Raw genomic sequence first — 15,689 nt, forward strand, 5'->3', positions numbered from 1 at the left:
AAAATAATAATATTATTACTCGAATTAACTTACTTAATAACCCCAATCAGCTTAATAAACTTATAATTAAGCTTTATTAAATGTAGTCTATTTCAATACATTTGTCTAAATGTATGATAATCCATTTGACATTAGTCGCTAAATGTCAAAACCAAGGCTCATTAGTACAAAGGCCTTTAACATGGATAGCTAACAATATAACTTCTTGCTTCACCTTCTTGACCACAACATTCACAGTAGAGACATGCAATTTCCATATAGATTCATTCATAGCATTCCAAATTGCATAGCTAAGATTACAGATTAAAGAAATAACCATCTTCTTTTTGATAGTTGTACACTTTTATTTCCTCCGAGATATCATATCTATAGTATCAATATTAGTATTAATATCAAGCCAAGACAAAATGGTCTTAAGACATTTTATACCAAAAGCACAATGAAAAATTAAGGGGTGAATGGATTCAATTTCCACATTACATAAAGGGCATAACGAATCAAACAAAAGGCCAAGAGTAAGGAGTTTATCATTTGTCTTCAGTCGATCATTCATGGCCAACCAAAGGATAAATCTTGAATCATGAGCAGAATTTTGATGCCAAACTAAATTATCTCAATGGACACTAATGCCCAAGTTAGAAAGTTCTTTGCATAAAGTTCACCTATGGAGTATGCCTCTTTGAATAACCAATGTTAAAGTTTGTCTTTAACGGAGACAATCTTCTTAACAGACCAGCTAGAAGTGATATGAGCATTGAAAACCTCCCAATTACCCCCTTTCTATAAACATGCATCTACTTTACCCATATTGATTCCCGCAAAGAAAAGATATGCGTAGCCAGTTTCCCAATATCAACTAGATTCCAGATTTCCAAACTGCGAATACCAAGCCCTCAAGTTAGGCCTATTATGCTCATTTTGTATGATTTACACTTGTGGTATAGTTGTTTGAATGCTTTTAGGAGTTTTTTTAGCCATTTTGGAGCGAGAATTAGCATGTTCGGGCGTTTAAAGAACCTCAAGAATCAAAACTCAAGCCTACTGAATTAAAACATCAAATTTCATGCCAAATTATTGAAGGCGTCGAGCTTGGTCGATTGAGGGTCGACCACGTAGTATTGCAATTTCAAAGTACTAAACACTTAGAGAAATTTTACAAAAAAATTTGGCCTCAACTGAACCAGTCGATTGGCACCAGTCGAGTCGGTTGGTTCATACCTACAAATTATTGTTGCTTTTTGACTCGTGATTTCTTGCTTCAAGCTTCCTCCAATCTTTTTTCTTGTGTGCTTTAGCCCGTACTCCTGTGCATCTGTTTTTGGATGAAGGGGGTTGCTTGTTGGACCATCACTATAATCATCATGAATTCAAGTTGAGATGCTCATGAAATTGGCTATAAATACTCCAAATTTCTGAAGGAAAGATACACATCTCAGCTCACAAGTTGAAGCAATTCTCATCTTTTTTCTTCTCTTGAATACTTATCTTAGAGTGTGTTCAAATAAGTTCTTAAGTTCAAAAACTTGTCTTAGTCTTCATATAAACATTTTCTTTAGTGTTTTAGTTCTTCATTTCAAGCTTTGAAGTTGTAATCTAGTTCATAAACACTAGTAGTTGGAATTGATTTTCATTTGGTAATCAAAACACTTGGGTATCTTGTGAAATTTTTTAGGTGTTTGTGTACAGCTTGTTGTGGAGTATTTGAATATAACATTGAAGTTCTTGTTCTTATTATTTTTATTCTCAACCCCTCCATTATAGGAGGTTGTAAGTTCTTCTAACTCTTATCTTTTTAGTGTATTGCAAGAATCATGTATTTTATGATGATGAATGTATGGTATTCATCAAACATAAGTGAGTAGTTTACCTTTTAGGGTTTGGGGATGTAGTTAACATATTGATTTACTTATGGGGGAAATGGGTTGAGTATAAATATGAACATGAATATGTGAGTTCACTGGCAAGGAATCGAACTTCATTTCGATCTCCATCCATGGACAATTTATGTTGATTGAATGTATTGAACACTTGCTAAGTATGAGTTCATGCTAGTATTGAGTAGCCTAGAAGCTAACTTTATTAGGATTCCTTCGAGACCTAGTCAGTCCTTAGAATGATGAACCATGCCTATCTTTTGTGATTGCTTCTTATTCAACATAAATTGTAAGTCATAAGCATACAACAGAAAGTTAGTAGTATGGTCGAGTTTTACACCCAGAAGCTGAATCTCCTTAATCATATTAATAGCTATATATTTCTTATGCCCAAAAGTTGTGGAGCTAAAATAAAAAGACTTTTCTCATCATAGAACTTGGTTAAAAACATATTTTCAACCTATCGCTTTAGAAAATCAAGAAGTTAACTCCCGAAACTCTAGTCTTTACCTTTATTGTTTGAAGTTTGAACCATCGTTTTTTTAACTCACACAACAAATCAAAAATTTTCATTGTCATCACAATCTACTTGTCACATAAACATTTCCCTGTGGATCGACCCCTTACTTACCATTAATGCTAGTCATTGGGAATATTTAAGTTGTATTAATTTATTGCATAGAAAGGACTTAGTCAATCATCAACGACCTAGGACTCCGTCTTTTGTTCTATCAGCATGTAATCAACATATAGAAAATTGATAACATTGTTGCCTTTGTTATTAAATTTACTATACACACACTAATCTGATTGATTTTATCAAAATTTTGAAGTCACTATTTTTGTGCTTGCTTTAGTCCACATACGGACTTGACTAACTTGCACATCTTTAATTCTTGTCCTTCCATGACAAATCCTTTAGATTGTCTCATATAGATTTCTTTCTCTAGGTCTCCATACAGAAAATGTTGTTTCACATCATTTGATAAACTACTATATTGAATGACGAGGCTATTGCCACAAATAACTTAGTCTTTATCCTTGTTACTGGTGTATAAGTGTCAAAGTGATCAAAAGCATGCTTTTTACCGAAAGCCTTAAGCCACCAACCAGGCTTTGAACTTGTCGCTTGTATCATCAGCATTTAGCTTCTTTTGGAAAATCAACTTGCAATTAATAGGTTTGCATCCAAGAGGTAGATACTCCAATACTCATGTATTATTACCCATGAAAGATTCCATCTTATCATTGATAGCTTTTTCCCAAAAATCTAAATCTAGTGAAACCATTACTTCACTATAGGTATACGAATCACCTTTTCCACCATATAAATATCGAATTCTTGAGTAAAGATTATCTTTTGTACCTTTGATTAGATAAACCTCAAGATTGGGTCCAAAAGACTTTTCCTTTCTTTGTCTCTTACTCCTATGTAGAATAGGAGCATTATCCTTTTCATCCTCAATAATCACTTGATCATCATGAGGACTTCATTGATTTTGAAGATCAATCTCTATAGTAATGGCACTTTGGTGTAAATTCTTAGGTCTAATTATTGACTAAACTCGATTTTCATCAAAGACAACATCTCTTGACTCTATGTTGGTATGTACTGGTATATAATGTCATTATGTTCTATGACATCGAACCTATAGATTTTGATAAATTTTTCTTAACTTTTAAATATGCTTTCTATGCCTCTTTCACCTATTTTCTTTCTTTTATTTAACAATTTCCCTACAACCCTAAACTTTAAGGTAAGTTAGATTTGGTTTAGTTATTTACCATAACTCGTAAGGAGATGTCAGTTGCCATTGTGCGAACTCTATTTAAGATGTGACATGTGGTAAACATTGCTTCGTCCTAAAATCTTTCACTTAATTACGAGTAGGATGACATGGAGTTTATCATCTCTAAAAGAGTTTTATTCCTCCTTTCCGCAACACCATTTGATTGTGGTGTATAACCGGCGGTGGTTTCATGAATGATACCATTAGATTAAAAGTATCTCAGATCATAGTATTTGCAACCTTATCCGCTCTTGGTCTTTTTACATGCAAGTCATATTTCAAATCAACTTTAATTTTATAGATCTTAAACTTTTCTAAAGTTTCATCCTTAGAATGCAAGAGAAATACATAGGAAAATCTTGAAAAGTCATCTATAAAAGATATGATATACTTCTTATTTCCAAAAGAAGGATTATATTGGAAATCACATAAATCACTATGAATTAATTCAAGCAATTTAATGTTTCTCTCGACACTTTTAAAAGATGTTTTAGTTATCTTGTTTAACATGCATGTATGAAATTTTTCTTTAGACATATCAAAGGATGGAATAATATCATGCTAAGATACATGAAACTTCTTTGTATCATTAACATAACACAAACGATGATGCCACATACAAGAACTTGATATCATAGAAACATTCATAATAAGGTTACATGAGATTGTTTTAAACACAACTTAAAATGGTTACAAAGAATATAGCTTCTTACTACATACAAACAATTCTTAAAGATAATACACCGCTCAAATTAAAATACAAGCTTATATCCTAATCGATTCAAGGATGAGTATATTTCCCGATGTAAACATAAGTTCAACTTATCCTTTGCCTATGACTTTATGGAACAATTGTTCCCCATATAGAGTTCTTCTCCATCAATAACATTTGTGAAGGTATTGAACAAATGTTTATCCTTGAAAATATGCCGAGGGTCCAATATCCATCCAATATAATACTTCGTCCTGCAGAACTTTCATTCAAAGTTGAATCATTTTGATTTAAATCCAAATAGTAAATTAAATCACCTTGTGAAAAATTATCTTTCATGGTTGGGTCATTGCTAGCATTTCCTTTCTTATCCTTATAGGATTTCATTTTCCTCTTGTGGATGTAACAATCCTTTTTGCGGTGTCCAAACTTGCCACATATCCAACATCCCTCCTTAATAAGCATAGTAAACTTTGCTGATTTCCCTTTGTAGGATTAATTTGCATTATGTCCCTTCCGCTTAGCACCTTAGTGGTTAGGAGAAATACACATAGGCGAGCTTATCCCAAGGCAACCTCCGACTAAGACGTTATCCGTCCTGTTCGGTTCCTCATAGGTAAAGTATGCATACGCCCGTGGTGGCTCTTATTAGAACCCTATCCATAGGAACAAATAATAAGAATCTTAACCCTATAAGGGTATCCAATTTATCTTATACCGACCCTCTTAGGGTAACAACACATTCATCCTCAAGTTATATGTTAAACTTCAATCAAATTATTTGAGGTGTCTAATCCTTAAGTGATATATAACATCACACCATAAAATGAATGCAACATTAATTTACATAACCAATTACATAAGTATGGTCTAAGCTTGTACCTTGAAAACACGTATAACCAATACAAATCACCATACCGCATGATTCCTAACCTCTTATGAATCGAGGTCCTAAACACAAACATACACACAAATGTCACGTATTAGAACGCAGTCACACATTGCAACAATTCTATACTATCAATACATTACCATTCTAAATATTATTGAATGATTAAATCATCAAAACCGAATTCTCCTTATTTTCCAAAACAACCAGTAGCTTTATAGCCCTTTCGAACAGTTTGCAAATTTCAAACCGAAAATCCGACTTCACCCAACTTTTAATTAATGCACTGTCCTTTTGTCTCTTTTGCATTTCCCTCTCTGTTAAGTTAACCTTTTATTCCCTGGATAAGGCATCACCTCTTTGACCTTGATTTTAACAATTAATTAATACTCCCTGAGTTCTCTTAAAAATTATTTTAATCCTAAATTAGGGTCTATAATCCCGAAACATAAAAATTGTATAAATTTTAACGACGTATGTAAGGAGTTACATAACTCCTTAAACGTGTGCATGTTCAAATTAGCAAGTTAACATCCAAAACTACAACAAATATGAAAGTTATGTGGAGAAATGGGAGGTTAAACAAAAGTCTTGGTACCAGTTTTTACATCAAAGTTACATAGAGGTTGCAATATAAGATTCAGTTTCCTTTCTAAAAAAAGTGCCAAAAATTTAGATTGGTCTTATATCTCATAAAGATAATTTCAACTTCTAAGAGGAGTTACAAAATGGGTAATAGTCATAAGGGAAGCTACATGGGGGCCCTAATTCCTATGTCAAGAGATCTTTCGTATGAAAGATATAATAGTTAACCATCAAGTTGAGTCATAATGCTTATATCTATACATTGCTTAGTCATTATAAACATTTATAATTGTAATAATTAAATGTTGGTGTGCACAATTATACATGCACGAAATTTAAGTGGAATTTAAATCATCAAAGAAATTAGCAACTAGTCTCATGAGAGACCGTCTCTTATGGAGACGACTCTTCAAGCCGACTAGCATTCTATAATTTTTTTTTAAAAAAAAGAAAAACATAAAAACAAATGTGCGCGCTATGCCTATTTTAACCTATTTAAAGTTGGTGTTCTAACTTATTGAAGTTGTTATTTTAACCTATTTGAGTTGGTATTAACCTATTAAAGTTGGTACTTGATGTTGGTGATTTAACCTATTAAGTTGTCTTTTCAACCTGTTAAGTTGTTTACCTATTGAAGTTGTCATTTTAACATATTAACATTGTTGTTAAAATTGCGATTCTGATTTACGATTCTACAATTTTACGATCCAAAAACAAGCGAGCGATTTGATACGTAGGTAGAATCTTAAAGTTGTATAATCTTACGATTCTAGTTGGAATAAAATTTTTAGAGGTAGAATCATAACACGATTCTATGATCCTACGATTTAACGATCCGATTCTACAAATTTAGTATCAATTATTACTAATTTTTCTTATGTACCATCCTTTGCTAATCTCTTTCTCATATACATATAAATTTTAAATGTTCCATCATGAAAACTTTAAAAAAATAAATTTCTTATTCGGTATGAATTTTTAAACTAATTATTAAAATTTTTTTGTTATATTTTTAAAAATAAAGTCAAAGAAACATTATCATAAATTTAAACTTTTAAAATGGATAATAATGATAAGAAACTAGATATTTTTAATACATTTAAGTTTTTTGTAGAATCGAACGATTCTACGATTCGATTCTACCTCTCTAAACGATTCTAAGTAGAATCCCGATTTTAACAACTTTGCATATTAAAGTTGAAATTTTAACCTATTGAAGTACCTGTTATAGTTGGTTAAAACGACACTATAAAATAACAACTTCAATAAGTTAAACATGTCAACTTCAACGACTTAAAACAACAATTTTAATAGGTTAAAACACCAACTTGAAAATGTTAAAACCCCAACTTAAATAAGTCAAAATAACAACTTAAGTAGAATAAAACACCAAGTTAAATAGGTAAACATACCAACTTCAACATGATTAAATACCAACTTCAACAGGTTAAAATACCAACTTTAATATGTTAATAACATAATAGGTTAAAGCACTACTTTAAATAGGTTAAAATACCTACTTCAACAGGTTGAAATACCAACTTCAATATGTTAACAATTTAACAGGTTAAAACACCACTCTAAATAGGTTAAAATACCAACTTTAAAGTACCTACTTTGACAGATGAAAGTACCAATTTTAATATGTTAAAATACCAACTTTAAGCACTAATTCTTACTAAAGACTGTCTCTAATAGAGATATCCCATTTTAGGTCGGCCTATTTTTAAAATGTTTTTACAAAATAATCAAATACAATTAATTACTCACTCTTTCTTTCATTTTTAAAATTATTTCTCTCAATAATTATACAAATTCTATTTTTAATTCTTTCAATTACTCTCTCTTTCTTACTCTTTCTCTTCATCTATATTATTGTGGGTTGGTTTTCTTCCTCTTCCTCTTCAAGTATAACATTCTAGGTTTCTTCTCAAATCATATTACGGTATATTTAATGTGGGAATTCAATTGTTTTGAAAGGTATGAAAATTTAAGATTTTATTTATAAATGTGCAATCTTCTGTTTTTTTTTAAACTAAGCTTCATTAACGGTGGAAATAGTGATGCTGAAGAAGACAACAATGTCTACTGTTTGGGGGAAGGTAATAAAAGCAATTGCGGTTATAAATTCATATATTTGAGAATATAACCAAATATAATTGATATTATAACTATGAACATTTGACATAGGTTAATGTAGTTAGGAGTGTAACATTGCTTAGTGTGGGTTATATCATTTTTTAGTTGGGCTATAATATAATGTAGTTTGGAGTATAATATTGTTTCTTTTGGGTTATAACATAGTTTAATTGGGGTTATAACATTGTTTAGTTAGGTTTATAACATTGTTTAGTTGGGGTCATGACATAGTTTAGTTGGGGTTATAACATTGATTAGTTTGGATTAGAATATAGTTTAGTTGGGATTATATGTTCAAGTTGGGGTCTTCACACATTTTATATATATATATATATATATATATATATATATATATATATATATATATATATATATATATATATATATATATATATATATATATATATATATATATATATATATATATATATATATATATATATATATATATATATATGACTATCTATGATCATACAAGCAAACATGCATAGTTATAGTAACAATTTCGTATAATTATATTATCAAATATTTAGAATTAAAACTTCAAACCCTTTTAACCCTTTTAGAAAAAAATTTGTTCAGTCAACCTAATGTCAAATGTTCATAATTATAATACCAATTATTTTTGATTATATCTCCAAATATATGAATTTATAACCACAATTTTTTTATTACCTTTCCCTAAACGCGCACCACATCACAACTAGAAGTGTTTATTCGGATCGGATCAATTTTGGATTACGTGTTATGGGTCAGGTCAGTTAAAAGTCTGATCTGTGTTCATGTTGATTTTAATATAAATTTAAATGCATTTTGAAGTCGGATTAAGCCAATGTCGGTTACAAAGTTAGATAAATATCAGATAATTAAATTTGTTTTGAACACTTTTAATTGGGTCTATTATTACTTGAGTTTATACTGATTTTAATACATCTCGTTCTTTGGCGCACGCTATTCAATTTGATTTTTAAATTTGAACAAAAATCAGAATTCAAGGTTAGCGGGAAATTTATGTTTTTCCAGTGAAGATACTGAAACCTACAAGTGAGAAAAAGATGAGGGAGAAGCATGAAGAAGAGTACCAATATCACCCAGCAGTAGACAATCTTGTTTCCCTCTTCACCAAAGCTCACCATGACCTTTCTCTCCTTCACTTTAAACTCGACAAAGAATTCCAACAGATTTACCCAGATAATGTATTGTGCCCTTTCTTTAATTCCCTTCATTTCTGATTTTTATTTTCATTTAATTTAATTGGGTACTTCCTTTTTTGTCAGATTATGAATTTTATTGGTGCTAATTTGATGGGAAAATTTATGCATTTGTGTTTGTTTTCAGGCTAATCCTATGAAATTAGTGGCTCGTGTTAAGAAAATTCAGGATGAGCTTTCTTCTCTTAAAGATCAATGTCGTCAACTTCTTGCTGCTAAGCAGGTTTACACCTTTTTTAGACCTAAGTTTGAAGTTTGATTCAATCATTTCATTTTCTAGTTTGTGGGTTTGGGGGAAAATTCAATAGGCTTCGATCATTTTAGCATATGAATAAGGATATATTTGTTGGTGTTGTAATCAACCCTTGTACCCGACAAGTAGTATCAAAATGGAGGTAAGTATAAGCTAGATGGAGGCTAATACTAGTAGTATTGGTTCCATGATTAAATTGACATCAACCAATTATTCCATATGGAGACCCATGGTGGATGATTGGTTGTATTGTAGAGACTTGTTTGATTCTTTTGATATAGCCAATTGTTTTGATGATGTTGCTGTTGCTAAACCCACAAAACCTGAAAAAATGGATGAAAAAGGGTATAATTGAAACGGAAGACTTTGGGTGCCATTAGACATTAGATTAACATTAGCATCTTTAATCATGTGTCCAAAGAAATCGACCCCTATGATTCATGGATGGAATTGAAGGGTCTCTATGAAAGGAAAACTGCTCACAACAAAACTTTCTTAATAAAAATACTTGTTAACTTGAAATTAAAAAGTGGTAAATCAATGTCTCAACACCTCAATGACTTTCAAAACATTAATAACAAGTTGACAACAATGAAGATTGTTATTGATGATGAGTTGCAGGCTTTGCTTTGGATGAGTTCTTTGTTGGATATTTGGGAGACTCTTGTAATGACTATCAGTAACTTTGCTCCACATGGTGTGCTTTCTTTGGATGTCATCAAAAGAAGTATGTTGATTGCAGAATTGAGAAAAAAGGAGTTGAGAGTTGATGATAATTCACAAGCTCTAGTTATTGAGAACAAGGAAAGAAGCAAGAGTAAAGGTCGCAATGGGCATGGTAACTTACATAATAGGGCCAAGTTAAGAGAGGGCAAGAAGACTAGGACATGTCATTATTATAAGAATCCCGATCATATTAAGAAATATTGTTTAAATTAAAAAGAGAGTAGAAAAAGCAAGATTCACATGAAGATGAAGATGATAAATACTGCAGTAGACAATAAACATACTGCAGCAACTGTGATGACGTCACTTTGATTTGTGCACTTGTAAATGTTATTATGTTGATGTTCTAGGCATAAAGTGGCTTATAAATAAATGAGCTTTTTACCATTGTGTTCCTTGAAGGGAGTATTTTTTAAGCTACAAAGCTGGTGAATTTAGTAGTGTGAAAATGGTAATCAAAATTCAACGAGTATTTTTTGCTTTTGTGATATTCAAGTGAATAAAAGCATCGAGTACACACTAACCTTAAAAGATGTGCTTTATAATCATGATCTACACTGCAATTTGTTGTCTGAGAATGCTCTTGATTAAGAAGGCTTTCAACATACCTTCGGTGATGGTAAGTGGATTTTGTCTAAGGGCTCCATAACAGTGGCTCGAGGTGCCTTGTGTTGCACTTTATACAAAACACATTTATAGGTGTGTTCTGGTGAGTTCTATGCAGTTGAAGAAAGGTCTTCTCCAAACTCGTGGCCTCGATGGTTAGGCCATATGAGCAAAAAGGCAATTAAGCACTTCGCTAGTAAAGCTTCTATTCTTGTTGATAGTACAATTTCTCTTGACCCTTGTGATTATTTTTTGGCTAGCAACCAACATAGAGCTTCTTTTTCTAGGAAGTAAATTAGGAGAAAAGAAAAGTTGGATCTTATGCATTTTGGTGTTTGTGGTGAAATTGAGGTGGAGTCTTTTGGTTGTAACATGTACTTATCACTTTTATTAATGATTCCATGTGAAAAACTTCGGTTTGTAGGTTGAAAGCTTCTTTGTCACGTTGGTATTAACATCATTGTCCCTTTGGTGGTAAAGCTTCTTTGTCACTTTGGTGGTAACATCATGGTCTGGTGGTACAAGTTGCTCGCCCTGCTCATGGACCTTTTTTTCATGTTTAGGAGCATCATCATCATTTGCATATTTTGACTCATCAAGTACATCACCATTAGGATGTACCTCAACAACATCATCAAGTGTTGCTTCATCAACTTCCTCATTACCTGGATGATAAATAGGATTAAAGTATCATCAGTAACTAGTGATAAATCTAAAGTAGTAGCCTATCAACATTTAGGATATTTGCACTCATCTCGTGCTCATAAAACACCACATCTCTACTTCTCACAACCTTCCTTTTTTCAGGATCATAAAGTCTATAACCATTTGTGGCATACATCTGAGCTTTTGACTTCTCCACAATGGTTCTATCCATTCTTTCTGCAAAACCGTTATGTTGTGGGATTGTTGTAACAATGTTCTCGTGCATAACACCATGATGAGAACAATAACGTTTAAAATCATTTGAAGTGTATTCACCACCATAGTCAGTTTGGAAACATTTGAGGTTTCTTTCTGTCTCCTTTTCAACCATGACATGAAATTTCTAGAATATCTCAAATACTAGGCCTTTTTGCTTTCAACATATCAACTCAAGTTTTCCACGTATAATCATCAATAAAAGTGACAAAGTACCTGCTACCACCAATGGACGCCACTTCAATTGGACTATAAACATAAAAATGCACAAGATCTAATTTTCCCATCTTCCAAGTAGACTTTCTATTAAAAGTTCTATGATACTTTCTATCCAATCACAAGGGCCAAGAGAAACTGTAGTATCAGCAAGAATGAGAGCTTTACTAGCCAAGAGTGTGATTTCCTTTTCACTCATATGGCCTAGCTTTCAATGGCATAAGTTAGGAGAACGCCTTTCTTCAACCGCATACAACTCACCAGAACATACCTTTAAGTGTGTTTTATACAAAGTGCAACACAACTCACCTCGAGCTACAGTCAATGAGCTCTTGGACAACTTTCACTTACATCACCAAATGTATGTTGAAACCTTTTCGATCAAGAGCATTCCTAACCAACAAATTGAGACGTAGATTAGGAATATGACGCATATTTGTGAGGTTAAGACTTAAGAGCATTTCCAAATAACAAAATGAGACGTAGATTAGGAATATGATGCACATCTTTGAGGTTAGTAAGCACTTGATGTTTGATTTCACTCGAATATCACCAATGCCAACAATGCTCTTCGAACTTTGGTTACCCATTTTCACACTACCAAAATCACTACCTTTGCAGCTTAAAAAATACTCCCTTCTAGGAACGCAATGGTAAAAAGCTCCCGTATCTACAAACCACTCTAAGTCTTAACCATCAACATAATAACACTTACAAATTGCACAAATAAAATTGACCTCATCATCAGTCCTAGAAACAGATGTTGTAGTATTTTTATCAGGTTCATCTCCTTGTGAATCTTGCTTTTTCTTCTCTCTGTTCAATTTGATACAATACTTCTTAATATGATTGGGTTTCTTACAATAATGACATGTCCTAGTCTCCTTGCTCTCTTGACTTGGACCTTTTATGTGATGTCATTGAGGTTTAAAGACATTCATTTACCACTTTTTAACTTCAAGTTAACAAGTCTTTTTAATTAAAGAAGTTTAATGTGATCAATCTTCCTCTTATAAAGACCCTCTAATTTCTTCCACAACTCATAGGTGTTGGTTTCCTAGGGTACTTGATTGAAGATCTTAATTTTAACCCATTGCCTAATAGTATGCGAAGTCTTTCGTTTCAATTTTACCCAATCTTTTTCATCCATTTTTACAAGTTTTATGGGTTTAGCAACAACTTTATCATCACAACAATGGATTACATCAATTGGGTCAAATAATTCTTTACAATACAACAAATCCTCCATCATGGGTCTCCATATGGTATATATGGTTGATGTCAATTTAAACATGGAACCACTACCACTAGTATTAGTCACCATCTAACCTAAATTAATGTCTGCTTTGATACTAGTTGTTAGGCACAAAGGGTTGATTACAACAACACCCACTCCTAGATTAATTTATGCAAGACAATGAACCAAACAAGACAAAAACCCTAATTCACTTCAATTACAATAATTAATCAACAATGAGCATAAATAAAACAAATAATAATGGACAATAGACCAGTAACAACTCATAAGAATATTTACGTGTAAAACACTTCTGATGTAAAGGATAAAAACCACGGGATTAATCAAGGTAGTCCATCCAAGACACTCATATCATGATAAAATGAGAGTACAAGCACCAATATCAAACAACAAAGTGCACTACTCAGTACTCACCATCACTACCAAACTGTGCAGACTGGAATTTTTGGGAAGAACTCGCTTTTTCTCTCCTTACTCTTTTTCTGATTTGTGTATTTGCCTTCTAATTGCTGTCCTCTATCCCTTTTTGACAACAAAAGTAAGACTAAAATAACACCTTTAAAGCTTCCAAGAGAAGCTAACCAAAAAACATAATAACTAGGCTCGAACAGTTAGTGACCCAAAACTATTATCACCCAAATAATTGGGTTGGACTCCAAACATTTTCCCCCTCTAGTCCAATTCTAGTTTTGAAAGTCTTGATGTACGTTTTTTGTTGATCTTTGCACCCATTAATTACTGGCGTTTTCAATTGAGATTAATAAAGCTTGTAGAGGAATGGGTGGTTTATATTGTTGAACAAACATACTTTGAGTTATGTCATGTTTTGAGACCTAGAATTGAGTGGATCTAACTTGGTAGAACTAAGATTACTCGGGAAGAATAGAACGTTGATGTTATAAAGGGTTAGTATTAGTTATTCTGCGAAGTGTAGTACTTTTCTAAATCATAAAACATGAAGATCAAGTTGTTTCTTTTATGATTAATGTTTATTGGTTAATTATGGCAACATAGTTTTGTAAATAATTTACGGGTTCATGTATAGCTGTAGTTGATTCTTAGTGGTAGTTATGTTTTTGCGACATGTTAGTTACTTTGGCTTTTTACCTTACAGGACTTGATTGATAAAGCGAGTTCTATTCTTGTTGGCAACAGAAGCATGGTGCAGCGTATGCAAGCATCTGTTGGCATTCCGGTGACTAGTGATTCTGAAGATGCTGCCTTTTCTAGCTTTAACCAGGTCATAAAATCTTATTATATAGGATGAAAACGTCTGAAAATACGATGTTTTTTCTACAGTAAACCAGTTATATATCGATTTTCTTTACTAACTAAGGCACGAGCTTCTTTTGAGATAGTCTTACAACAACATATCATTATCCCAATGCTATTAACTAGCTCCTACCTAGGGTAGGGTATGGAGTGTTGGATGTGCGCTACTTTACATTTGTTGGTGATTCTACTGGTTTCATGGATTTTATAGCCGTGTTAATTAATGTATGTTCTTTTTCCCTTTTTGGTGACACTTGTAAGGTTGTATCTTTTCCAAGTGATGTTTGGAGTAATTACACCACTTGCCAGCAAGCAACCTATATCAATTCAGAGGCAAATGACAGGCTTTCGTTGTAACTCACAAGTTGTGAGGGATTGAAATGCTTGTCCTTGCCACATTACATTAGTTTACTTGATATTGTATTGTGTTTCATGTCTGCATTGGTATTTGCATAAACATAAATCAGTTTTGTTTTTATCATCTTGGTTCATCTTTGCAGGTTATTGAAGAGTGGACAACTCATATTAGATCAAGAAAAGGTATCAATATGCTTCATACATAAGTTACAATTTTAGTGTCATGCTCATGCAAGCCTCCGTTGATGAAAGAATACTTGCATCTTTCTCCATCAATACATTTTTTTACATAACTTGCAGTAGATTTTATATGTGGAATTCTTGCAGGAGATGAAGCAGACGGTGCTGTGCCAGAGGACATTAACGATATGCTGTTTTCATCAATCGTTGGAAGCACCTGATCACCATTCGACTGCAAATTGCTTGCGTTGGTGGTGAGCGAGAATGAACTTTCAGTAGCTTTAATGGGTTCTGTTGGTTGATGTATATCTTTCATGGGCATAGATAATGATCATAACTCGCCTGTTAAAAAATCTGATTCTTCTCCCTTTTATAGTAAAGTGTGGCTATCGGCTTATATGTAGCATAAAATTTGGATGTATTCAACAACACACATTAAATTCATAATATGATCAGAATGAGACTGAACACCATAGTGTTCCAGCTTCCGTCTCCAGAATAATGAGTGAAGTATGTGTAGATTGTATCATTATCAAACATCTCTTCTTGTACACATGTTAAGTGAACCTGTAATTCTTGCTCTATCTTACCTTGTTGAATTTGTGTAATTACAATTTACATGTTCATCTTCTTGGTATGTCAAGAGCCAAGGATTGATTATGACTAGAAAAGCAGAGCAGAAGAGTATATGGAGAAACAC

At 32.6% G+C, this 15,689-nt stretch overlaps 1 protein-coding gene across 1 annotated transcript; it reads left to right on the top strand.

Annotated features, from left to right (window-relative positions):
• Positions 1-8,957: 8,957 nt before the first annotated feature.
• On the top strand, positions 8,958-15,592 carry LOC130817674 (uncharacterized). The gene is made up of 5 exons (XM_057683519.1): positions 8,958-9,185; positions 9,328-9,423; positions 14,295-14,420; positions 14,953-14,992; positions 15,137-15,592. The coding sequence occupies exons 1-5, from the start codon at positions 9,045-9,047 to the stop codon at positions 15,208-15,210; spliced, it is 477 nt and encodes a 158-aa protein (XP_057539502.1). The 5' UTR covers positions 8,958-9,044; the 3' UTR covers positions 15,211-15,592.
• Positions 15,593-15,689: the final 97 nt, after the last annotated feature.

The sequence above is a fragment of the Amaranthus tricolor genome, chromosome 7, assembly GCF_026212465.1.
Source record: "Amaranthus tricolor cultivar Red isolate AtriRed21 chromosome 7, ASM2621246v1, whole genome shotgun sequence".
In the NCBI taxonomy this organism is placed as follows: domain Eukaryota; kingdom Viridiplantae; phylum Streptophyta; class Magnoliopsida; order Caryophyllales; family Amaranthaceae; genus Amaranthus; species Amaranthus tricolor.